This window comes from Tubulanus polymorphus, chromosome 10 (assembly GCF_964204645.1).
Source record: "Tubulanus polymorphus chromosome 10, tnTubPoly1.2, whole genome shotgun sequence".
NCBI lineage: Eukaryota > Metazoa > Nemertea > Palaeonemertea > Tubulaniformes > Tubulanidae > Tubulanus > Tubulanus polymorphus.
The window spans coordinates 3,674,608-3,701,723 of record NC_134034.1 but is presented as its reverse complement, the minus strand read 5'-3'; the positions used below and the strand labels follow the sequence as shown (position 1 = coordinate 3,701,723).

General features: G+C 40.1%; 1 protein-coding gene across 2 annotated transcripts; it reads left to right on the top strand.

The window, feature by feature from the left end:
- The first annotated feature begins 1,159 nt into the window (after positions 1 to 1,159).
- LOC141911723 (transcriptional repressor NF-X1-like) lies at positions 1,160 to 27,116 on the top strand. Of its 2 annotated transcripts, none has more exons than XM_074802742.1 (19): positions 1,160 to 1,263; positions 3,207 to 5,212; positions 6,174 to 6,335; positions 8,271 to 8,445; positions 9,500 to 9,571; positions 9,823 to 9,962; positions 10,630 to 10,720; positions 11,616 to 11,827; positions 12,269 to 12,400; positions 13,341 to 13,532; positions 15,836 to 16,035; positions 16,434 to 16,538; positions 16,624 to 16,752; positions 18,176 to 18,273; positions 19,599 to 19,703; positions 21,809 to 21,943; positions 22,510 to 22,722; positions 23,370 to 23,477; positions 24,572 to 27,116. In XM_074802742.1, exons 2-19 carry the CDS (start codon positions 3,220 to 3,222, stop codon positions 24,705 to 24,707), a joined length of 4,398 nt encoding a protein of 1,465 aa, XP_074658843.1. In that variant the 5' UTR covers positions 1,160 to 1,263; positions 3,207 to 3,219; the 3' UTR covers positions 24,708 to 27,116. The 2 variants fall into 2 exon arrangements, with proteins under 2 accessions (XP_074658843.1, XP_074658844.1); XM_074802743.1 differs by having other exon boundaries at positions 1,175 to 1,275.

Genomic DNA, 27,116 nt, shown 5'->3' with positions numbered 1-27,116 from the left:
GAGTATAATATAGATTGCTAACCATAGATAGAGTTAATCTTAAGTTACTATAAAACAATAATTTTGAAGCGAGACCTCACACGGCAGCTCGCGCCATTTTGCAGAGCTTCTCGAGACCTGTGGTGACAGGTCTGCATTTAAAATGATGAAATGAAGGAAAACTTTAATTTTTATGGTCTCTTTATAGCAATGAATATAATATAAATTGCTAACCATGGATATAGGTAATCTTAAGTTACTATAAAACAATAATTTTGAAGCGAGACCTCACACGGCAGCTCGCGCCATTTTGCAGAGCTTCTCGGGACCTGTGGTGACAGGTCTGCACTAAAACTGATGAAATGGAAAAAACTTTACTTTTTATAACCTTTATATAGTAATAAGTATAATATAAATTGCTAACCATTGATAGAGTTAATCTTAAGTTGCTATAAAACAATAATTATGAAGTGAGACCTCACACGGCAGCTCGCGCCATTTTGCAGAGCTTCTCGGGACCTGAGGTGACAGGTCTGCATTAAAACTGGTATAAATTGAAAAAAAACTTCATGCTTTAAATTGATGAGTAGATTTAAAATCAGTCTCAATAAAATCAGTTTCTATATTGCATTCGGCTCTTTTACATGTACATCATAAAGACAATGAATATAAATAGTGAGACTTCATGACTGATGACAGTGAGGAGTGTTGCCGAACTGTGATAGTGAGCAGATAATTTTCAGTGTCTTATTGCGGAAACGAAATATCAAGACCTCGATTCATCTAGCGAAAATTTTCTCTTAGACTTATAATGTGCTCTTACTTCTACATTAATAAATTCATCTACTAAATTAAAACTTATAAACTTATTTTTTTCCCTTTAATACAGAAATAAGTCATAGTTTACACATAAATATTTTCTTCTTATAAATCAACCTTTCAAATGAATTATTTGTCAGAACAATTTCCTTATCGTTATTGTTGAATCATTTTCGATATTAACGACGGGTCAGAATATTCATTCAACTCAAAATGTTCTTCCATTCGTCTAGCACATGTCTAGATATTTCGCCGTTTCGTCAAATATTGTCATGAGTTTGGGTTTTTTCGGGACCTGACATGACAGGTCAGACCTGTCATGTCAGGTCTTAAGACCTGACATGACAGGTTCTGGAAACTCTGCAGACAGACATCAATCAAGTGATACAGTGATATTATAATTCTAAATCGGTTGTGTGCGGTGGTGAAATCACAGTTTAAGACAAGCAGACTGAGTGCAGAAAGGTAATTGATAAAGTAAGAAATTGTAAAATTGTAAAAAAAAGTCTTGCAGGCCTATGGCTATGTAGTATGTAGTAGTAATGGATTGGACAGAGACTGAGAGAGTAGCAGTAGGGGGCTTCTTCATTCAGTTCTGACGTGACGATGCTGTGGAATGTGATGTTAGTGTGAGTGTGACCATCCATCCGACCATCATCATCGACATCGTACCTACCAATACCATGACCCAGCAGTCCCAGGGCCAGACCATCTCTCAGTCCCAGTCTCATTATTTATTCTTCACACTACACCAACTAGTTCAGTAGTTGCATCACACTGCGCTGGCAGCCATCAAACGTTTAGTTCCTAGGCTAGTAGTAGTAGTAGGCTTCGTCAGAGCTCTCATGTCGACATTGCCGATTGGCCGACAGCTGACAGGCGCTCCCCAATGGGATTGGGACGCAGTCCCTGACCCTGGGGTATTTGATAATGTATCGGTATTTTGACTGAGTGAGTGTTCAGTCCAGTGCTGAGCTGAGTGATAAGCAGGTTCTACTGCTGGGCCGCTCATCACAGTTGTCACAACGTGCATGTATCAACCTCACGGCTTAAACGTTACGGAAATTTTCTCCGGTAAAACTCCTCGAAAGCTTCGTTATCCAGGAATGACCGACCTCAAGCCTCAGGATTTTGAAAGGGACACTTTTGAATTATATAAAGGGGACTTTTGACGGGTTCTGTTGTATTTGAAAAGTGAGCACCACAGTTGCGACGCCCATTCAGGGGACCTCCCCAGGAAAATCGTTTAAAAACTGTTTCCTAAGGCTAAAAAAAATTGATACCTTGTTTCTCCGCTCTGCTGAGCTTAAATGTTGACCCGGCCGGCCGCCTATCTACCCTATACATTACTTTTTTTAAAATCGTGATCAATTTTAACAGACCCGGCCGCTATAGAAATGAACTGTTTACAAATTTTATCAAATTCTACAAAAATGACCCGGCCGCTGCGGAGAAACAAGGTATTATTTTTGTTTAGCCTAAGCATCTAGCGAATATTTACTCACACTCAAATTTGGGTCATTGGTATCATATTGACAATATATATAACAATAATTGTGCTTCAGTTACTAATACTAATACTGTTAGGACATTCGTTCTGAAATCTTACCAGACCAAGTCACACTTTGAGTCGAAAACTTATTCTTATGAGATTATGAAGGGCACTTTCTTCTAAAAAGGGGCTTTCGTTCGAACTGACAAACTCCCCCCCCGACCACCCACCATCCTGACCGTGTTGAAGCTTTTGTAACTAATGCATAAATCCATCAGGTATAAACTGATTTATCTGAAGAAATAAAGCTCTAACCCTAGATAAACAAGTTAAGGCTATAAAAAAATGATTCCTTGTTCCTCATATTTCATGAACTGCGATGAAATTTGTAATCAGTTCGTTTCTATATTTGCCGGGTCTGTTATTCTTAGCTTGATCATGATTTTAAAAAACTTATGTACAGAATAGACAGGCAGCCGGCCGGGCCAACTTTTTGATCAGCTCAGCTCAGAAATGAGAAACAAGGTATACATCATTTAGGTCTATTTTTGGCCTAACCTATGAAGTACTATCCATCTTTTTTTACCAACTGTCAACCGCTATTTTACTATCCATTACTACCCCTAATTTGTCGTTTGCCTCCGTTGGTTTCTGGTTTTTGTTGTTTAATTACTTTGATCTTAATCCTTTAATCCTTATCCTATTGTCTGATTCTTGTATAAACATTCTGTTATTTCATTTTGTTCCTCAGTATGCCTAGGATGATGGCTAATAGTGTTTAGCCGAAACGTTGCTCAAAATTACTCTTCTATTCAGGAATTTTTTATCTTTGAATGAATCATTATGGGATTTCTCTCGTCATCTCGTTTTATATATGCACATTCCATAAAATGGCTTTGTTTTCTTTTATTTCCAGTTAAATTACAACAATGGAGCAACAATTTCCGAATTACGATGAATATGGCTATAATTACGATGAGTACGGCTATTGTTATGATTATAATTACGGTTATGATTACGATTATTCCGGTTATTGGGACGGACATTTCGACTACTCGAACGGATTCTACGAGTTTCAAGAAACGCCCGCGGCGCCTGGAAATAACGCGGACAGCGTTGAATCGCGGCCGGACTCGACGCAGCGCGGTGTCGTAGCGGAAGCAGGCGGCGGGGCGCGGCCAAAGTCGCGCGGTCGAAATCGCGGAGGCGTCCCAATGAACCGCGGTGCCACGGAACGTTCAAAAACTTCTCGCGGCCGGTGGAAAAACTACGACAGACGGGCGGAAAATCGCGACAATAGAAATGAGGATAGGGCGGATAAATCGAGTCGGGGAGTGCAGCGTAGAGGGTCGAGAGGGGGTAGGGCTGGCAGAGGAAGGGGAGGCGCCGCGACGCGTGGAGTCGGCGATACGAATTCGGATTTCGATCGAGAATCGGAAAGATACCGGGACGAAAAAAGCGACCGGTCGAACGGGTGCGGAAATGACGTCTTTAAATATCGCGACGTAAGAATCGCCGAAGAGGAGGATAGAAAAACGCGTGTGAAACCGCCGTCGCGTTCGAAAAGAGACACTCGCGCTGAGGATTTCGACGAAAACAATGAACGCTCGAACGGCGTCGGAAATTGCAGTTTTAAATCTCGTTACGGGGACGTAAGAGTCGTCGGAAACGAGGATCGGAAAACGTTGCGTTCCGAACGAGACGTTCACGACAGATACACCGCACCGGCTCGCGATAATTACAGATACAGACCTCCCGATCGGCGCGGTCACCAGGCCGGCAACGACTATCGTGTCGATGACGAGAATTTCGACGGCGACTGCGGCTACGGACCGGACAACAAAGGGCCTGAGTCGGGCAGGGAACGCAAGGGCACTCATAAAAAGGGCACCAACGGAGACAGAGTCCCGCGCAACAAGGATACTAAACAGATAGATCGCGGTTCCTATGAACAGACGTCCAACGGAGACAGAGTCCCCCGCAACAAGGATACTAGAGGCATAGATCGGGGTTCCTATGAACAGACGTCCAACGGAGACAGAGTCCCGCGCAACAACAATACTAGAGGGATAGATCGCGGTTCCTATGAACAGACGTCCAACGGAGACAGAGTCCCCCGCAACAAGGATACTAGAGGGATAGATCGGGGTTCCTATGAACAGACGTCCAATGGAGACAGAGTCCCCCGCAACAAGGATACTAGAGGCATAGATCGGGGTTCCTATGAACAGACGTCCAACGGAGACAGAGTCCCGCGCAACAACAATACTAGAGGGATAGATCAGGGTTCCTATGAACAGACGTCCAATGGAGACAGAGTCCCCCGCAACAACAATACTAGAGGGATAGATCGGGGTTCCTATGAACAGACGTCCAATGGAGACAGAGTCCCCCGCAACAAGGATACTAAACAGATAGATCGCGGTTCCTATGAACAGACGTCCAACGGAGACAGAGTCCCCCGCAACAAGGATACTACAGGGATAGATCAGGGTTCCTATGAACAGGCGTCCAATGGAGACAGAGTCCCGCGCAACAAGAATACTAGATGGAAAGATCAGGGTTCTTATAAAAAGCCGTCGGGCAAAGACAAAATGGCAAAATATGGCAAAAATAAGGGTTCTTATGACAATGGCTGTAACAAAGATGGAGATTTTTATAATAAAAGTTATGGCAGAGGTAGGGGAACTTACGACAGGGGTTTCAGCGCGCGTGATTTTAACGGAAAAGTCAAAGACTCGTATGAAAAAGGCTTCGGCGAAGATAAGGGCTCCAGCGGTCACAACAGGGGTTCTCGTGATCGGGGATCTTACGACGGCGCCAAGGATTCAACCGGTTTCGCCGTTAGAACCGGGGATAAGATCGTCTACAATAGACGAGAATTGAAGAAGATGACGAACGAAGAACTAGAAACTCAAAGAGGTAAATATGATAAAAGAGGTAAATCAATCGCCTTGGGCTGAAAGTGATAGTTTATCGAGAACCCTGCTTTATCCCGATCATTTTTGGACTGATGAAATTCATCCGGTTTATCAGGAATTTAGATCATACAACATCATATAGAATTTATTTGCAAGATTAGCGGCATAGGCGAGTGGTTAGAGCGTTTCGACTCCGGGAAGCCAGGCCGTACACTACCATAATTTCCCCAGTTGGGCAAGACTTTATCCATATTACCTCTTTCCACCCAAGAGTAAATGGATATCTGGCCTGATAGATGACTCCTGAGCGCCTAGCAGCTTGCTTCCCTCCGGGGTGAGATGACCGATGTTATAGGCTGGTGGTGATAATACCAATATTTTTTTCCTCAAATGATAGGAATTTGATCGTAAAAACTGATCCGGATTAACCTCTTCATAACCACTTGTGACGTGTATTTACGACGCAAATAATGACCTTCTCTCACCATGCGTGACATATATTTACATCGCAGATATATGTGTTTACTACAATCGCTGGTGTGGTGTAGCCGTACTATAGGCTTGTCTGCCTCAATTTAGTTCCAATTTTAACTCATAGATGGAGGATTAGTAACTCTAACAGTCTCTAATACCGATTTTTTTTTAAATTGATTGATGCCATTGGGTTCGAATCCTGGTGAGGTACGTTACATTATCCAGCGCAGTAGCCGAGTGGTTTAAGCCGCCGGTTACTGGTCTCGTCAATCCAGGGTTTATGGGTTCAAACCCTGGTGGCGACAGAGTTTCTTGGTCGAAGGTTCTTCTCTGGTCTCTCCCCGATTGGGAAAAAGAAACGTCGAACCTGCTTATAATGCCTTGTGTGGCGCTTAGCGGGTTGAGGGTGTTAAAAAAAAAAAAATATCCGCGGTAGTGAAGAGGTTAAGCGCTGGACTATGTGTTATTTGTAATTTTCGTCGTTTCAGGTTCGTTGATCGATCAACTGATTCAGAACACGTATGAATGTATGATCTGTTACGACGTCGTCAAACACGAAGCCGCCGTTTGGAATTGTCGCAGTTGTTACCACATTTTTCACCTGCGCTGCATCAAAACCTGGTCGCGGTCGCCAGTCGCTATGGTCGACGGTACGTACGTACGTTAACTTCAGCGTCCTAAAAAAACAAAAAAAGCTATTCGTAAAGCTGTTTCTGGTATGGTTTAGTGCTACTGACGACCTTCTCATTCCCGATGACTTCAATGATTTAGGGATCATTCATTTATTACGTACGCATTAGGGGAGGGGGGTCAGGCAATTGCGTACTGTAATGCTTAACCCTTTCAGTGCGTCTACACCGCAGTGCGGTGTATGAATCGGTGATGGATTTTGATAGTTCACCCCACTGCGGTGTATTGGTGTAATCAGTAATTAGCCTAGTTTATATCTCTATCTCTATGTATGACTCATGATGGATTTTGATAGTACACCGTACTGCGGTGTATTGGTGTAATTAGTAATTAGCCTAGTTTATATCTCTATTGAAAGATGGCAGCACCTGTCAAGCATAGTGAAATACTAGAAACTAACGATACATTGCGCTGCGGTGTAGAGGCGCTTTAATGGTATTCCCGTTATTCAACACACTAGGGTGAAATTTTCAAATTATCTTCAGCACTATAGGGTATCGATCAGTCAGCACTGAAAGGGTTAATGTATATTAAAAAATGGCTGATTTTGCGTACAAGGGGGGTTGAAAAAGTCAAATTTCATGTGTACATAATAAATGAATGATCCCTTAGTGAAATGACGATTAGGGTATTTTCTATCGACATCGTTCTAAATGACTTCAATGATTCAATGAAATTATGACTACTTATGATGACCTCATTTTAAATGACCTCAAGTATTCAGTTAAATTAGGATAAGATACTGATGATGACCTTTCTAACCGACAATTGTTTTCTTTCCTTTATTATTTTCCTTTTTTTTAATTGTTTTTTTCCCATTTCAATTATTACCACTGTTGTTATTGTTATTGTTTTTCTTTCTCTGTCTTATGTTCTCTGAATCTTATGTATCTATATGTTAAAAATGTACATGACTTGACCCATTTCTTGTTAACAATTATCATTATGGTGTTGCCATTAATGTACTTTGTACCTGAGCGAACCTGTAACATTATAATTTTTTTTTTTGGTCAAATGAAGTCATATATATTAAAATGACCTTTCAAGATAATTTCAAAAACTCTTTGAAATTATAAATAGTTGCGAATGATGACCTAGTCATTCTCGATGACTGAAATGATTTCTCAGTAAAATTAGGATTATTTACTACTTGTAAGGACCTTCTTCTCATTCTAAATGACTTGAGTATTCAGTAAAGTTATGTTTGTCGGAGGATGATTTCATTGAAATTATGATTTGTTACGATTGCCGACCTTTTTATTCGAATTACGGTATAACTCAAGTATTCAGTCGAATCATAAGTAGATACTTATGAAAATGTTCTCAATGACTTTAGATATTTGTTACGTAAAATAATGATTACCGTAGGAACTTAGATGACAGCCATCGTATTCTGAATGACTTCATTGATTCAGTAAAACTATGATAAGATACTTATGACAATGTTCTAGATGACTTACGGTATTCAATGAAATTATGATCGGTTTTTATTAATGATAACCTTCTCATTCTTAACTCATTGCCTGCCAAACACGTACTGGTACGTTCGATATCTCCCATCCATTGCCTGCCAATTATTATTGCTGCAGATTTTATCACTCTTAGAAGAAATACTGCTTATTTTACACGAACAAGCAAGACCAGATGAGCAAAATAAAACAAATTTGATCTCTTCTAGTTTTTTGTTTTATGAATCTCTGAAAAACACGGAAATCCTGGCAAAGCGCAGCATTTCCTAAAAGATAGACCTGGCAGGCAAAGAGTTAATGACTTAAGACTTCAGTATAGTTATGATTAGTTACTAATGATGTTCTTGTTCTGGATAACTTCAGATATTTCAATAAAATCGTGATTAGTTACTTATTCTCATCGCGGACGTCTCTCGATGATTTCAGGTGAGGATTCCGGCTGGCGTTGTCCGGCGTGTCAGAACATCAACGACAGATTGCCGCATCATTACTACTGTTTCTGCGGTAAAGCGCAAGATCCGGTTTACAGTCGGTACGAGACGCCGCACGGCTGCGGCGAGGTCTGCAAGCGATCGCGAGATTGCCCGCATAAATGTAACATGTAAGTACGACTTATGTCTCAGCCCCCGGTTTAACGTGCCGGTGTTAATTTATCCTAGCTGTTTGCTGCATAAATTTAGCGGATAAGTTTTTCGACGTTTCGATCAGGTCTTCGATTAATGCGGCTACCTCTCCTGGAACCATGTTGTAGTTTGAATTCGAATCAGTTTTGCCGATTAATAATCTGGTGATTGTTGTTCATTTTCAATTTAACCAGTGCTGACTAATCAATACCCTATAGTGCTGGAGATAATTTGAAAATTTTTGAAAATTCCACCCTAGTGTGTTGAATAACGGGAATAGCACTATAGTGCATCTACACCGCGGCGCAGTGTATCGTTAGTTACTAATATTTCACTATGTTTGACAGGTGCTGCCATCATCTAATAGAGATAAAAACTAATTACTGATTACATCAATACACCGCAGTGCGGTGTACTAGCAAAATCCATCACCAGTTCATACACTGCCCTGCGGTGTAGACGCACTGACAGGGTTAAAAAATGTCTCGGGTGAAGTTCTGAACACATATGAATTGGGGATGATCAGTTACTGAAAGTGTGCTGATGTAATGTCAGAACTGCCAGCTGTTCCTGATTTTCAGTATTTGTTACTACGTATTTCGTAATGAGAAATACTGATTAGATTAGTTTGATGCATATAGAAATACAAAAGATGTTACTGAGGGCCTACTGTTGATAACTGATTAATTTGAACATTTTCTTCCTTATTTCGATGAAAAGTTACTAAAAAGATTTCAATTTGTTACTGACAGCACTGTTCAGAGGTTGGCTGCCCTGTAATGTCTAATGTCTGATTTTTTTTAGTTCATTTTCAATAAGAACGTGTCAGCAAAGTCCTGACTTAATGTGAAGTGTGGACGATCAGATTTTTAATTTAAAATGTGACCTGATAAAATGTTCGATGTCCTGTGTATATAGCTAAACAAAGCTTGATTTAAAACTTATGTGAATATATAGAAATGACCCTAGCAATAGCTCTTAGGAATTAATCTTTATACACAGAAATGTTCTATATTTCTGATCTCATTTCAGATTGTGTCACCCGGGTCCGTGTCCGCCTTGTAATGCGACTACCACGAAAAATTGTGATTGCGGAAAAATTTCGTATCCTTTTTCACACACCAAATTTTCAAGGTTTATGTCAATTAATGTTCGTTTCATTTTCAAGCATTTTCCATAACTAACATAGGCCTATGTTTTTCTAGAGGAAATCCGGAAGAATATGCTCTTTTTGGACAACATTTCCCTCGCGAAATTTTGAAAAATAATTTTTTACCCGTTTTTTGTTTTCGATGACCTTTTTTCAGCGAAATGAAATTTTTAATTGTTTCCCTTAACCGGTATTTTTCGCGTAGTAAAACGGTGAAATGCGGTCTCTCCGTGAACGTGAAGTGTGAAAACCAATGCGAAAAACAGTTAAACTGCGGTTTACACGACTGCGCGAATTTGTGTCACTCCGGTCCGTGTGACCCCTGCTCGCAAGAAATTAAACAAGGTATCTATTTTAAAAAAAAAAAGAAGAAAAACAGTCAATCCCGCTTAATGGGGATCGGTTTAACCAACCCGGACTTTGATCTTATCCGGATATTGTCTATGGCCCGCTTATCAATATTCCGTGGAACGTCGTTTAATACAAATCTTTTGGGCAAAAGTGAAATTGTCGTGTTTTGGTTTCGTAATATCCAAATCTGGAATGGTATAGATATGTTAGCTGGGACAAGCTGGAAATCATTGTAATGAATGGGTTTCGTCTTAAACAGAATCGTATTAACGAGTCTCAACTGTATGTGGAATATCATGTTTAATTAGGAATTATTTAACTATGAAAAAATAGTCAATACGTTTCGTGTAGATATCAATCTGCAGCCGGAACCGCCCTCTTCGGACATACACCATTGTACCATAAAGTGTGGATGATCAGTTTTTGAAAGTGTGCCGATAAAATTTCTAATGTCTTGTGTTTGTAGTTCATTTTCAATTAAAAATGTATCCTATATTATACACATGTGGAGTCTTGATGATCATTATTAGTAAAATGACAAAAAATACGTGCATAGTGTCTGAAGAACTGCGCGTTCAAAGCTGCAGATTATTAACTTCTGCATTGAAATATAGTTCACTATAAATTGATAATCTTTGAATGATGTTCTTCAAATTTGTAGTGTGTTTTTGTGGTCAGGAAGAATGCACGGTTTTGTGCGGAACCGAGGAATCGTTGCTCACATCTTTCTCTTGTCAAAAAGTTTGTCAAAAGTAAGTGACTTAAGCTAGATTAACAAATAAACGGTTTACCGAGAGTACTGATTTCAGTGTTTTCAATAAGAAATTAACCAGCCAGGTTCCTTTGAAAAACAGGAGGGTCCCATAATATGTCACAGTCCCTGAAACGAAGGCTGGTTTGAAAAAACAGGCGGGTCCTTTACAAACAACAGACGGGTCTGAGACCTGGGATCTGGCTCTTATTAAAAACACTGGATTTAGTAGGAGTCTACAGTAATTGGGATGAGAAAGTGATGGGGACATTTCCGCAAAGTTTGCTTTTAATCTTTATGAATTACATGTATGTAGGTAATGGCTTTATCATGGGAACTTATTCTATACTATAATAATGATATGTGTCCTATATAGCGCTTAATCCAGTGAAGCTGCTCGGAGCGCTTTACATTTTTCGGTATGATTACCCTGGCCATTTTAATACTCTAAACATGTATCAGTCACCTCTTCCTGGGGAGAAGTAACACCGAGCGGCTACTAAGCGCTTAGGAGTCATGTATCAGGCCAGGTACCCATTGACTTTTAGGTGGGGAGAGGCAATGAGGATAAGTATCTTGCCCGAGGACACTACGGCAACGTATGGGGTTCGAGCCGAACACTCTATCCACTCTGCCACACCGCTCCACAATAATCAGATTCTCCATGTCTCCTATTCTCCAGACTGTAACTTTTCTACTATATAACATCTCACTCAGATGTCACTACTTTCGGACAAATTTTCGCAGTCGTAAAAGATCTGACTTGTGCGGAGTGTGTACTGTAGTATGCGAAGAGTATAGGATTATTTTGTCTCCGGCGAAGTGTTCGCTATAGAGATGTGTTCGTATACGCAGGTGTTCTGACTGAACTTTATTTTGTTGGAATTTTCGTATAGGCTTTTGAAATGCGGAGAACATAGATGCGAGTTGGAGTGTCACGAAGGCGACTGTTTACAATGTTCGCTGGCTCCCGACATATTGAGTCATTGTCCGTGCGGTAAAACCGAATTGACCTCGATTGCGAACGCGAGCAGACGCTCGTCCTGCATCGACGTCGTACCTACTTGTAGCGAAATCTGTGATAAACAACTCGACTGCGGACCCGAGGGTAAGAATCTAATCTCGACTCGGCCGGGGGGTAAGAATATAACTTCTTTCACAGTCAGTCGGGAGGAAAGAAATAAGCTTTGTTTGTTTCTTTTGGGTTTACGTTAACGTTTTGGTTCTTGATTTCCCAAGACTAACCCTATTGGATTGTCCATTTAACTTCACGATGGGGTGGCCGTTGAAGTGTTTTGCTCGCACACTGTAAGCAGCCAGCTGGACTTGAACCCACTTGTCACTCGGTACTGATAGTGGATGCAACAGCATCACGCCTTATCTCACTGAGCTACCGAGGCACTCATTAAGTCTGGGGGTAAGAATCCCATCCCTCAAAGTCTAGGGATAAGACTTCCCCTTCATAGTAAGTATCCCTTTCCTTCCCTCAGAGTCTGGAAGTGAGAATACTCGTTGCAAAACTTTTGATTCATGATTTATCTTTTTCTAGCAAAGCGTCACCGTTGTAAGATGCCATGTCACACGGGACCGTGCGCTCAGTGCGACCTTGAAACGCCGGTGCAGTGTCGATGCCACTACGTCACTAAAGATTTCCCGTGTGAGGAAGCCGTCAAATTTACCGGTTAGTTTTTCCCCCGCTGCAACATCTATCATCGCCGATATAAAGAAATGAAGATCTAAAATTTATCTTTTCTCGATTTATCCCTGCCTCCCTCGGCATGAATTCGAACCTGGTGACATCACGAGATCAGCCAAAATCCTGCCTGATTGGCCCTGTGTGCAAGGACATGCACAGCTTAATTGCATAAGTACCAATCAGATTCCATATTGTATGATTACTGAGGCTAATTCGCGGATGGCTATTTATATCTGCGCTATGATAAAACATTTTTCCGGATTGGCTTACATGAATATGACTTCATGGAGTGTGCGAATAGACCGGTGATGATCAGGCTGAGTCTCATGATACCATCAGGTTCGATTCCCTGCTGTAATAGGTTCAGGCCCGTGCCGAGGGGGTTCGGGCTTAGCAAACGAACCCCCTGAAATTTTCTCAAAGTGCCCTTCAAATAATAATCAGTGTAAAATAATTTGGGTCAAGATTTTTCAAAATTAGGATACAACTTTCATGGATTTTTTTTGAAAATGAAAAGTAATTTATTCTCAAATGAATTATTCAGGTACCCGTGCACTTCATATATTTAAGATCTGTCTTTTGTTAACCCTGTCAGTGCGTCTACACCGCAGTGCGGTGTACGAATCAGTGATGGGTTTTGCTAGTATACCGCACTGCGGTGTATTGATTTAATTAGTAATTACTAATTATCTCTCTTGAAAGATGGCAGCACCTGTCAACTGTAGGGTATTAATTAGCCAGCACTGAAAGGGTTAATGAGAAAGGGCCCCTTTTTACGGTGAAAAGGTGCCCTTTTTACGGTGAAAAGGTGCCCTTTTCTTGAAATAGAACCGTCCCTCAGGTTACCTTTTTCCAGGTTTTAAATAAATTGTTTAACTTTCTCTAACATGAATTCATCTTTCTAAACGAATTTTTTCTTTCGCAGTCGACGAGCCGTTCACCTGCGAAAAACGTTGCAACAAGAAAAAATCGTGCGGCCGACACAAGTGCCCGCGACTGTGCTGCGTCGACACGGAACACCCGTGCAACGCCATCTGCAGCCGGAAACTGACGTGCGGTTTGCACAAATGCGAAGATGTTTGTCATCGTACGAATTGTCACAGCTGCTGGCACGTCAGTAAGTGTTTCGTTGTATCAACTCGGGGGACAGAAAAATCGTAAGGGGTCCACAAGTAAAGGTATTTCTAAAGGTAAAGGTATAAAGAAAAGGTATTTCTCGGACAAAGCAGCCGCGTCAAAGGCCACTAGTAAGGTCCCACTCTCGCGAGTGTTATGCTGTTTTTGAAGAAATACATCCGGAAAGATGCCAACCTCGACGGGATGAGTGTCGAATTTGCTGGTTCTAACTATCACTGTCACGGCGAAAAGGGCAACCTCGGTGTGTGAAGGCAGGGGTCAGGACCCCGGTGACTACCCCCTAAATCCGTAATTGCAACTCTCAATAAACAACGGAATTGAAATGGACCCAGTTCCGTTGTTGTTGGCCTGTTTCCTACGAAACTAGGAAATTGGGAATAACTTAGGAATTTTGAAATAATCCGTTTTGGGAGTTCGATTGATTTTCCTCTAATCCTTGGAAACATTTGGAAAATTCATCTTACGAACGCTTCGTGTAGCTTTTGCCAATTGTAACTCTTTTCGGCAATCTTTCTTGAAAATCGTGTTTATCAACTAAGTCACCATTGAAATTTTGACATCCTTGTGGTATGTTAGTATCAGTTCATTTCCATTTGGGAAAATTGAAAATAATGAATTGCTTTGGAATTTTGACTTAATTCATGTACCGGTTGGTAACTGTGGAATCAGCTGTTGGTTAACACATCGCACATTGCTGGTTACAAGTAGGCCTATATTCGCAGTTCCAGTTCTGTCTTCATTGCCACTACGAGCGCACACTTAGCTTATTCTTCCTACTCACTGCTTGATATCTGCACTACCACACTGTAATGACACAGAAGATCCGTAGATTTTAGATTCCCTCATTTACCTGAAGAAGCTTCTATACATAAGTAGTCAAAGCTTGTGCGTCAAATCAAGTAGTTCACCTTTACAGAGATGCTAGTTTTCCGGAAATATCCGGAATTCCGGAAATTTAGGATTGCCGATGTCAATTCCGGAAATTGGGTGAGAATTCCTCGCGGCAACCAGTAATGTCACGGACCGTAAAAGCGTTCGTTTGCTTGTACTCGTCGTCGCTTCTGTGTTATTTTATCTTGGTCTCTGTTTCCGAGGACGTTCTGCTACAATGTATATACGTGTGCTTGTTGTGGTATCTGTGCGTGCGTAGGCGGAGCGCCACTGTTGTGACGCCATTTCCAATTAATAGTCAAATCTTTACGCGCCGTTGTACATCGTCCCGCTGATGGCCAACAATGTGAAGAAGCACGTGGTAATAATTAAGATTATATTTAATAAATATCATCTCAATTATTAGCACGTGCGTGCTATGTCCTGAGGCACGCAGCTTTGTAACTTTCTTTTTACCTGCAGCTGTCAAGCGGGACGGTCTGCAAAATGAGCACGCACGGAATGATTGTCAGTCGGGAGTCGGCCGATATAAAGGCAATTGACAGCGGTATAAAAAATAAATTTAACTGGCACTGGCTAGAGTGTAAGGACAGTAACGGGGACTACTTATCGAACTACATTCTTAAGTTAGACTTAGCTGGCGTGGCGTACTGCGTCGTTTGTAAAGACCAGGTCAAATACGGTAGTGGCGAGAAAAAAGATATTCTTCGTCACCCGGATAGCGCACGGCATAAGAAGGCAGCGAGGGGTGTGAAGCACAACGAATGCCTGCCGTCGTATTTTCAGATGGAAGATGCCGATCGTGACACTGCCGCTAGTACATCGACACAAGGAAAAGTATCCGTTCCGTATGGTGCTGCTCCGCATATTGAAAATGTAGTAACAGTTACTGAGACCACCCAGATCGCTCTAGAACGCATCTCCGGCGGTGCAAAAACGCAAAATTTTGTCTGGGGGAGGGCCTCCAGACCCCCTTTCTAAATTCCGGAATTTTGGTACTTTGGCCCTAGCATCTCTGACCTTTATAGTACTACTCGTCTCATTGGAATGACACAGTTCCTGATTGGCTTGCATGTCAACGAACTCTGCTTCATTCTCAATGCTCGATTTGAAAGCCTGACTACGTAATAGTTTGAGTGCCAACTGATGAGTATACTTTCGGTGGCAATTGGGGGGATGGGGGCGGTGATCAGGGCGGTCACTGTATTGGCATGGTGGCAGCTAACATGTTGCAGTTCGATTCTAACTTTGAATTTATTCGGTTTTTCACGTGTCGATTTAGAGTTAATCTTATTTTTCTGGTGAAACCGGGGGCCTTAGCTGTGAAAACGGGCGGAGATATTTTCTAAAATGTCAAAATTTAAAAAGGTAAAAAAATTCTTCTGTTTTCAGGTTTCGACGAGTTAACATGTTACTGCGGTCATGAAATTCAGTACCCGCCGATCCCGTGCGGGGCTAAACCGCCCGAATGTCATCAGCTGTGTACCAGGAAACACTCGTGCGATCACCCCGTACGCCATAACTGTCACTCCGACGCCACCTGTCCACCGTGTACGGAACTAACAGAAAAAATGTGCATGGGCGGACATGAGGTATGTACAAAATCATCGCTCACGGTGACATTTTTTAAACATTTTCACTAAGTTGATCAAGAGGATTTTTAGAAGAGGAAAATATCAGCTCTGCCACCAGATGGCATAACTAACAGTAGGTTTTACTTTGAGAGCAAAAGTGATTGGATTTTAATTGAAATCTAGACGTAATTGAAGCGCAGAAGACAAAACAGCTACTAATGAGACCCGTTGGATCCTCACTTGACACAAGTGGAATTCTCTATTGCTGCAGTAGTTAATGTCCTACTACACACTAGCGACACCTGGTGTGTCCTTGCTCGTAACAAGTGGAGTCTTTGATTGCTGCAGTAGCGTTATTGGCTCCTTGTCAAATGTTGTATTTATTTTTCACGTGAGGACGAAATTTTCTTTTTCAGTTGCGTAAATTCATCCCGTGCTACCGCGTGGACATTTCTTGCGGTTTGCCGTGCAATAAACTTCTATCTTGCTCAAATCATAAATGCCAAAAAACCTGCCACAAGGTAAGAAAAATCTTTTTTCCAATAGGTATCACTAATTCATCTAATCGAAACCAGACATTTATGGAATTAACCTTATTCTTTGTAGGGAGTTTGTCTCGAAGAGGGGGAAGTTTGTAAACAGCTATGCGTTCTAGCTCGTGAGCTATGCGGTCACGCGTGCGCTGCTCCCTGCCACGGTAACTGGCCGTGTCCTCAAACCGCCTGTAAAGCCGAGGTAAGGCTGTTGTTTCAGTTTGTCTCATTTATCTCCAGTTCAATTATCATTTATCTCCAGCTCACTTATTCATCCCCTGCTTACGGTACCATGATCTCCAGGTCACCTATTATTTATCTCCAGCTCACTTATTCATCTCCTGTTTATGGTACCATGATCTCCAGGTCACCTATTATTTATCTCCAGTTCAATTATCATTTATCTCCAGCTCACTTATTCATCCCCTGTTTACTGTACCATGATCTCCAGGTCACCTTTTATTTATCTCCAGTTCAATTATCATTTATCTCCAGCTCACTTATTCATCTCCTGTTTATGGTACCATGATCTCCAGGTCACCTATTATTTATCTCCAGTTCAATTATCATTTATCTCCAGCTCACTTATTCATCTCCTGTTTACGGTAACATGATCTCCAGGTCACTTATTATTTATCTCCAGTTCAATTATCATTTATCTCCAGCTCACTTATTCATCTCCTGTTTACGGTAACATGATCTCCTGGTCACCTTTTATTTATCTCCAGTTCAATTATCATTTATCTCCAGCTCACTTATTCATCCCCTGTTTACGGTAACATGATCTCCAGGTCACCTTTTATTTATCTCCAGTTCAATTATCATTTATCTCCAGCTCACTTATTCATCCCCTGTTTACGGTAACATGATCTCCAGGTCACCTTTTATTTATCTCCAGTTCAATTATCATTTATCTCCAGCTCACTTATTCATCCCCTGCTTACGGTACCATGATCTCCAGGTCACCTATTATTTATCTCCAGTTCAATTATCATTTATCTCCAGCTCACTTATTCATCTCCTGTTTACGGTAACATGATCTCCAGGTATATAGGTGAATATTTTGAAATCGATGCTCAAATTGGCATCCGGGCAGACCTTCACCAATAATGAGAGTTCAGACTCCCTGAAACCTCTCTAAATACAGGCCTCAGATAAATGGTAAATGAAATGGAGATAAATGATAGGTGACCTGGAGATCTGGCATCCTCCTGTCTCATTTACCGGTTATCTGAGGTCTGTATTTAGAGAGGTTTCAGGGAGTCTGAACTCTCATTATTGTTGAAGGTCCGCCCGGATGCCAATTTGAGCATCGATTAATCCAAATATTCACTCATTAATAACACTTTTTAATTCGTTTTCATTCAATAGATGCACTTACTTACATGAGGCCAAATTGTATGAAAACGAAGCAAAATTTTCGCCCTTGAAATGCCAGAAATTGTGAAATTGCTTCTCTTAGCGTTCAATTTTGCGCGGGAGCACTCCCATCATCCGACACCACCTGCGCGAGCGCTTTACAACCTTTTTGTCCGAGTTAGTCCAGAAATGGCCATGTCTAAGCTACGTATCTAAACATTGATCATCCGACCGGTTATAGTGTACACCTTCAATTTTATTTTCAGATGAAGATAACTTGTGCCTGTGGTCATAGGTCGGAGAACGTAATATGCAACCTCGGCGGTAAACAAGAAGACACCGCCCTCGTAATGGAGTATAAAAAGTGAATATTTTTTCAAAAATTTCCAATTTCCTACGGGCCAACTGAATTTATTCTGACAGTCTCAAAGTTTTCGCTGAACTTCGTCATCGATGAAACAAAAATCTGTTGACGAATGGTTCGATAACCGCACTCAAACGTGGTGAACAGATGATAAGATAAAAACCCACTATTTAAAAATTAAAAGAAATCTAAAATCGAGAATTTATCAATTGAAACAATCTAAAATAAAAGAACACGACGTTTCGATTTCACACTAGACACCTGATGATAATCTCTATATTTTAGATTGTTTCAATTAATAAATTCTCGATTTTAGATTTCTTTTAATTTGTAAATTTGTGGGTTTTTATCTTATCATCTGTTGACGAAGTTTAGTCAAAACCTTGAAACCGTCAGAATGAATTCATTAAATCATCAGCTGTGGGTATTTTTCATTAAGTCTGATGCAACGTTGATATTTCTACAAGTTCTTGTCAATTTTGATACGTTATATAGTCAGCATCCAGTATCAATGACCACTGCATATATGATAAAGAACGAAATAGTGTTTCTGGTCATTGAAACTAGAACCGTACTATTTCATCAAATGGGATCATTCATTTGTTACGTACGCATGAAATTTGAAATTTTCATCCCCCTCTGTACGCAAAATCGGCCATTTTTTCATATACACTAAGCATTACAGTACGCAATTGACCCATCCCCCTCCCATAATGCGTACGTAATAAATGAATCACCCCAATGTGGTAAGCCCCTAATGCTGATATTTCATCCTGGCCTAATAAGATAGTTGTTGCGGGTTTAGTTCGATAATGGTCGAACCCCTAAAGTCTTAAAACCCCTTGAACGTTTTGGATATATTTTTGCGTCCAATGAGTTCGTTCGCGTAGGGTTTTGGACATAGATCTACGTACATGTCAACACCGATCACCTGAGTGTTAGCCTGACATGCTGACATCCGTTAGATGTTGCTTTCATTCAAAACAACTTTGGTAGGTCCGGATAGACAGAATATTTACAGATGAAAATCACGTATTTTGTGCATTCAATTGCGACTTAAGAACATGAAATTTAGAAACAATCGAAATGTTTAAGGTGTTAAGACTGGTCTGAATTCGTAAGCGGTGCTTTTAAGATTATGCCTGAGTTTGATTAGACCGTGTCAATCGTTCACACTGGTGCCAAAAATCTCGGCATGATTATTAGGTACATATAGTTAGTGTCGTGGAGGGATTCCGTAGAATAACGCAGGCTTATCTTAAACCTCTTTAGTTTACATTATCCCGAATCGATCTAACTAATTATCATGTTTATTCAACTTACAGAATAACGACTTCCTCTTTAACCAATCGGATCATCGACATTCAATCCGGAAACAATATCGATCTCAAATCATTGATCAATAAATCAACTGCGGCCAAGATCCATCGGTAAGATATTTACTTTTCTAGCGCCAGTTGCTCATAAGTCGGTTAGAGTTCACCAGTGGACCGCTGACATAGTGACAATTAAAAGTTTATTGTGACCATGGTATTTATCTGCCAGTTATCTTTAACCAACTTTTGAGCAACTTTCAAAAACTATAAACATATTCAATTGAATATGATCTGCAAATCACCAGATATTAGATATTTTATCGGCACACTTTCCAAAACTGATCGTCCACACTTCACACTTCACTTGCGATCAGCAGGGGTAGTTCACCCTAGATATTTTTATTTTGAAATAAACTACAAACACCAGGTATAAGACGTTTTATAAGTAAATTTTCAAAAACTGATCATCCACACTTCACACTTCACTTGCGATTAGCAGGGGTAGTTCACCCTAGATATTTTTATTTTGAAATAAACTACAAACACCAGGTATAAGACGTTTTATAAGTAAATTTTCAAAAACTGATCATCCACACTTCACACTTCACTTGCGATTAGCAGGGGTAGTTCACCCTAGATATTTTTATTTTGAAATGAACTACAAACACCAGGTATAAGACGTTTTATAAGTAAATTTTCAAAAACTGATCGTCCACACTTCACACTTCACTTTTGATCACCAGAGGTAGTTCACCCTAGATATTTTTATTTCGAAATGAACTACAAACACCAGGTATAAGACATTTTATAAGTAAATTTTCAAAAACTGATCGTCCACACTTCACACTTCACTTTTGATCACCAGAGGTAGTTCACCCTAGATATTTTTATTTCGAAATGAACTACAAACACCAGGTATAAGACGTTTTATAAGTAAATTTTCAAAAACTGATCGTCCACACTTCACTTTTGATCAGCAGAGGTAGTTCACCCTAGATATTTTTATTTTGAAATGAACTACAAAGACCAGGTATAAGACATTTTATAAGTAAATTTTCAAAAACTGATCGTCCACACTTCACACTTCACTTTTGATCACCAGAGGTAGTTCACCCTAGATATTTTTATTTCGAAATGAACTACAAACACCAGGTATAAGACGTTTTATAAGTAAATTTTCAAAAACTGATCGTCCACACTTCACACTTCACTTTTGATCAGCAGAGGTAGTTCACCCTAGATATTTTTATTTTGAAATGAACTACAAACACCAGGTATAAGACATTTTATAAGTAAATTTTCAAAAACTGATCGTCCACACTTCACACTTCACTTGCGATCAGCAGAGGTAGTTCACCCTAGATATTTTTATTTTGAAATGAACTATAAACACCAGGTATAAGACATTTTATAAGTAAATTTTCAAAAACTGATCATCCACACTTCACACTTCACTTGCGATTAGCAGGGGTAGTTCACCCTAGATATTTTTATTTTGAAATGAACTACAAACACCAGGTATAAGACGTTTTGTAAGTAAATTTTCAAAAACTGATCGTCCACACTTCACACTTCACTTTTGATCACCAGAGGTAGTTCACCCTAGATATTTTTATTTCGAAATGAACTACAAACACCAGGTATAAGACATTTTATAAGTAAATTTTCAAAAACTGATCGTCCACACTTCACACTTCACTTTTGATCAGCAGAGGTAGTTCACCCTAGATATTTTTATTTTTAAATAAACTACAAACACCAGGTATAAGACATTTTATAAGTAAATTTTCAAAAACTGATCATCCACACTTCACACTTCACTTGCGATTAGCAGGGGTAGTTCACCCTAGATATTTTTATTTTGAAATAAACTACAAACACCAGGTATAAGACATTTTATAAGTAAATTTTCAAAAACTGATCGTCCACACTTCACACTTCACTTTTGATCAGCAGGGGTAGTTCACCCTAGATATTTTTATTTCGAAATGAACTACAAACACCAGGTATAAGACATTTTATAAGAAAATTTTCAAAAACTGATCATTCACGCTACTATACGTATGCCGAAATTCTGAGAAGGGCTGCATATCGATATCTGTGCTAATGGTATGCAAGGCTCGATCCACACTCCAAGTAAAGATTTCGCCGTAAAATGCTTCTCAGTTGATTTTAAGCGTTAAAATAAGACATCGTATTTTTTTGCGAATTTCTTCTAGTATTGATTGCAATGAAGAATGCGGTCGAATCGAAAGGAATCGACGAATAGCGCTAGCGCTGGAGATCACGAATCCAAACCTCGAGTCCAAACTCGGAAATCCGTCTTATTCAACGTTTCTCAAAGATTTCGCCAGGTTCGTATCGCATTCGCAAAGATCCGTGTTGAGTTCTAAACCGCACTGCCGGGTCAGGACATATACACTTATACTCCTGAAAACTCCTAAGAGAATTGAACATGTTATGCGCCGATATGTTATGGAACGATGTTGCCTCTGGCTGCCCCGCTTTCATCGTCGCTTGCCAGGGTTTGATTGCCTTACACCAACACAAACCCTGGCCCCACTCCCTTCATTAGGGGTCATTCATTTATTATGTATGCATTAGGGGAGGGGTAGGGTTACATGCAATTGCGTACTGTAATGCTTAATGTTTATGAAAAAATGGCCCATTTTGCGTACAGGGGGAGGGGGGATTGAAATATTCAAATTTTATGCGTTCATAATAAATAAATGATCTACCGGTGAAAAACAACGTCAGGGTCCAGTTACACTGTTCCGGAGTTAAAATTTGACCCTGAGTTAACTCATTGGAAATGAACTAATTTTAACTCAGAGTTAACTCTAACTCATGAACGTGGAACTGGGTCCAGATGTTTAGACCGGTGGCCGCTGAGCAAAAAACGTTTTCCGTTGTTTTTCAGATTAAACTCGGCGTTCGTGGCGAACGTGGAGAAATCGTTTTGTGCGCTCGTGCAGAACGCGAAACAATCGAAACACCCGAATCGCAGTCATTCGTTCGCGCCGATGAATCGTGAACAGCGGCGTCTGCTGCACGAACTCGCCGAGTGGTACGGCTGTAAGACCCAGAGCTACGACCAAGAACCGAAGAAGAACGTCGTCGCCACCGCGTACAAGTAAGAGATCGACGATTACATAACCATTGATCGGAGTGGCGTCTTACTCGGAAATCATGGGAAAAGTCGGGGAATTTGTTGAGATAATTAGATCACGCGTATCATCAAACAGTTTCCGTTTGAAATCCTAGTTGACTGAGACGAGAAAAACAACATTAATTTCAGGGAATATAGTCTGGTAAAATAAAAGTGGCCTACCCGATAAAACACTCAGTCCCCCTATTGATGAAACGCTCTGTCCATGCTGTAATCATAGTATTAAAATCCAGCAATAAGAATGAAAATCTGAAATCTGAAAAGTTTTGTGGAGCTAGTAGTTTATTCAACGTTTATTCAGATATTTATATTACAGTCTTCATATATGTTAAGTTGTGTTTATGGTCCGTGTAGGGCTCAGTAACACATTCGTGAGTTAAGTCTCAAATCATTCCAAAATTTTAAGTGTGATCTTGAGTTGTTAGATTGACTTAAGAACTAAGGTATTCTTAGAATGGTCTTAAATCTAAGCCGTGACTGTCCCACTAGTTTTATACTGCTCTATAATGCATCATGGTTGGTTTTGAAACTGAGCTTGTTTTCACGTTCGATTCAAACCTATGGAATTGTCGAATCGAATCCTTTATGATTTGTGCGCACGTATTTTTCAGGGATAAATGTTGGTTACCGAACGTAACGTTAACGACGTGTGTTCAAAGAGAAATCCACGGCAAACGTCCGGTACCGATACCTCATAATAAATCTGAGAAGGAAATCGCGTAAGTAAAGAAAGGATTTCAATTGAAAATCTTCTAAAAATATATGAAGTTTCGAGACATTCTGGGGCCGGTTGCTCAAAAGTTGGTCAGAGTTAACCAGTGGATAGTTGATATGGTGACAATTGAAATTTCATTGTTACTATGGTATTTAACGACCGGTTATCTTTAACCAACTTTTAAGCAACTGGCCCCTGACTGTTAACTGATGATATATGTCTAATGTTCGGGGTTCGTAGTTCATTTTCAATTAGCGAAATTGTCTCAGGTGAAGTACTGAACATGTGTTATGTGCGGATGATTGAAAGTGGAAGAAAGAACGTTTGAAGGGGTACAGCAAATTGATACTGAAAAATCATTTTTAGCCTGCATCGCATTCTATATCATCTTCACCTTTCAAGGGATTCGAACCCACTACACTAAAGCTGTTCCCCAAACCCCTTGACCTCAGGAGTCGTTAGAGTTGTTACTAGCCGACCAGAATCCGGTTGTACCAATCTTCCAGTTGTACCAACCTGTTGGTTTTCCCGTTTTAATTGACCAATCAGCGAACGTTTTACCGAACAAGGAAGTATTTCGCAAATCGATATATGACGTCATGCGCAAAAGCGCCAGTAATGAAATCACGCTTCATGAGGCCAGAGGGGTGGTGGAAGCGAGTTCGGGAGTGATACTGGACCCTGGCAAGTGAGGATGATTCTATATCATTGCGGCCAATTTCAAGGACATTGTGTTTGCATTCACCAGGGGTCGGTTTTGTGAAAAAAGTCAGAAAGTGCGGATTTTTGTCCTTATTGAAAACATGAAGTAACCAATAGCAATTGGACCAAAAATTTGAGTTAAATTTTTCCTGAAACTAGGCCTAGGGCTCAGTTTTATAGACTGGTATTATCTTTAAGCCGGGGGTTAACCCAATTCTTGTTCAAATGAGTTAACCCCCGGGTTTAAAGATTATACCTGCCTATAAAACCGGGCCCGGGGATTTTCTAATCATTCCGATTACTGAACTATTCAGATCGTCAACCATTTCCAGCTCCCAAGTGAGCATTGTTTCCGTCGAGCCCTGTGGAGTAATTTGTTCTTTTATTGTTTTACAGAACAGCTGCGCAAGCGAGTAAACAAAGCACGAATATCTCGGGATTGACGCCCTTCGATTCCAATCACGATTTGATGAAAACGAAAAGGGTCGAAAAGAAAGTGGATTATTTCGATTATTTCGAAATGACGGACTGAAGACCTCAGTTAACGCTACGGCTACTGCGGTTATATGTATTTGACTCGTAAAGACCAGCTTGATAAAGATCATTCGGAACCGATGAATTTCTCATCCGATTAATCCAAGAAATCGAAGGTTTTGAGTAGAACTGCGTTGATCCCCGCGCTCCTGGCCGGTGAAATTTATCCGCTTTATAAGGAATCCCATCTACGGTACAACGGACTCGATCCCGATTATTCGGAACTGACGGAATTCACGAGAAATCCGAGGTATAGTGAAACTGGCTTAATCCAGATCATTCGGGACCTATGAAATTCATCGCGTTCGTACGAGAAATCCAAATTCAACGCGATATTTTATATTCATTTATGTATAGGTGGACTATTCGTGTAATCTAAATGAGATCGAAATCTGGATTAGATAAAGACTGTGCCAGTATTTGTTTACGGGACCATCCATTTAGTACGTACGCAGGAGGGGGGGAGGGTTCTGTGAAATTGTCTATCGTTGTTCTATTGTTATTAGAATTGAGTTATTTCCAGAATTTTTTTGGGTCTTTCATTTCGCGTGATCTTAGTTCTTTAATGAATTCTTAATCTGCCACTTTCTTTTATTCATTCACAGTTTGTTTATATATTTTTCCGGCATTACTCATATCTGCCAGGTTTTACTCAGTTACATTAACGTGGTATTCGGTTCTATGAGCATCAAATATGTTCTTTTTAGATTTACATTCATTGTAAAGGCTCAAGGGCTCATCAGCATAAAAAAAATTGGGTCGATCGGACTAGAGATGGCCGTCCTGTGACCTTTTTTGTGCCCAAAATTCTGAGTCCTGTTGCCTCCTATTGGTTTGCCATTTCTCATTGAAATTTGTGATGGCTATTCTATGGAAAGGGATCTTTAATACCCGAGACAGGTATTTTTGATCAGCCAATTATCACGCAATTGGCGGCCATCTTGGTGTCATCAGTACTCCGTTTTTCTGCATTATATTGATACATATGCATATTTTGTTACAACAATCAATTGGAAAGTTGTAGCTCATAACATGTTCTATGATTGTGGTGAGTTTCAATGTCGTTAGTTATTCTATATGGTCACCAGGGGGCGTTGAATAGTAGAATAACTTAGTACTTCCATATTATATTGGTACTGTGGCATATATTGTTATCACAATCATTGCAAAATTGTAGCTGCTGACATTTTCTATGATTGTGGTGAGTTTTAAGGTCATTGGTTTTTGTATATTATCACCAGTGGGCATTGAATATTGAAATTGTTAGATTGTTGGGCATTTGAAACCACTTTCCAAGTGGGCATGGTGTCCCTGGACCTCTAGTTCGATTTTTCGTGCCTTTTCTCAGTGTATTCTCCATGTTTTACCAATCTCAACTATGCATCTATGTACCCAGTACTGAGAGATGCCACCTATCCACTAGATACAAAACTAAAATGTGTTACGCTCAACGGTATAAACGTCAAATATTATTTACAAAGATAGCTTTCTTGCGGTTTGTTGAGTGAAATCGACAGATTTTTGCGTACGTACTAAATGAATGGTCCCTATATATATCCTATAATAGTGGTGTAAATGTTCCAGGAATGAAAAAAAAAAACAGAAATTGAATTGAAATTCCAAGATTGACTTTACGGTTAAATGCAGCTTTGATTAAATGAGCTGAATTCAAACTCTAGTTTTGAGAGGAGTACACTTTCTTGTTTATTATTCTGCAACCTTGGCTGGACTATACCCTTAGTTTTAGCTGTGAACCTGTTGTCAGTTTTAGAGATAAGTTTTAACGAAGCAGCTTGTTCAAATTCCATTTGAAGCACCCTCGGTTCAAGTTAAAACTGGTCTATAAACCAAGCCATATAAATAAGTTAAGTAGAAACTGGTTTAAAGAAAACTGCCCAGTTAAAACTGGTCTGTATAACTGGTCTTAGATATAGTCGAAACTTGTCTAAAAGACCAGCATCTTTGGGTTCAAGTTAAAACTGGTCTATATAAAACCAGTTTTTGTAGGTTTTAAATTAAAACTGGTCTAAAACCTGCCTTTTTCATTACCATACATAGACTGGACAGAGTTCCACAGGACCAAATCAGCTCTTGATTATCCCGAGGAAAGTTAGTTGCATTAAGCCGGATTTGTCTCAGTAATTGAAATTTGTTCATTTCGATTGCGTTGTTTTAAAATCTAGAGCCATAGCTATAGAAGTGGACCCCTGGTTGATAAAACTGGCTGTGAGATAGATTTTGATCATTTTGATGTCGCCTTAAATTGTAAATGGTTGATATTCGAATTATTGTGTTCATGAGGAAAAAAACTGAATTGTTATATGTGTGGAAGGCTTCAATTGGTTAACGGAATTATGTTTGGAATAAAGTTTATCTTTTTGAACCATGTTGGTTTGCATTATTGAAA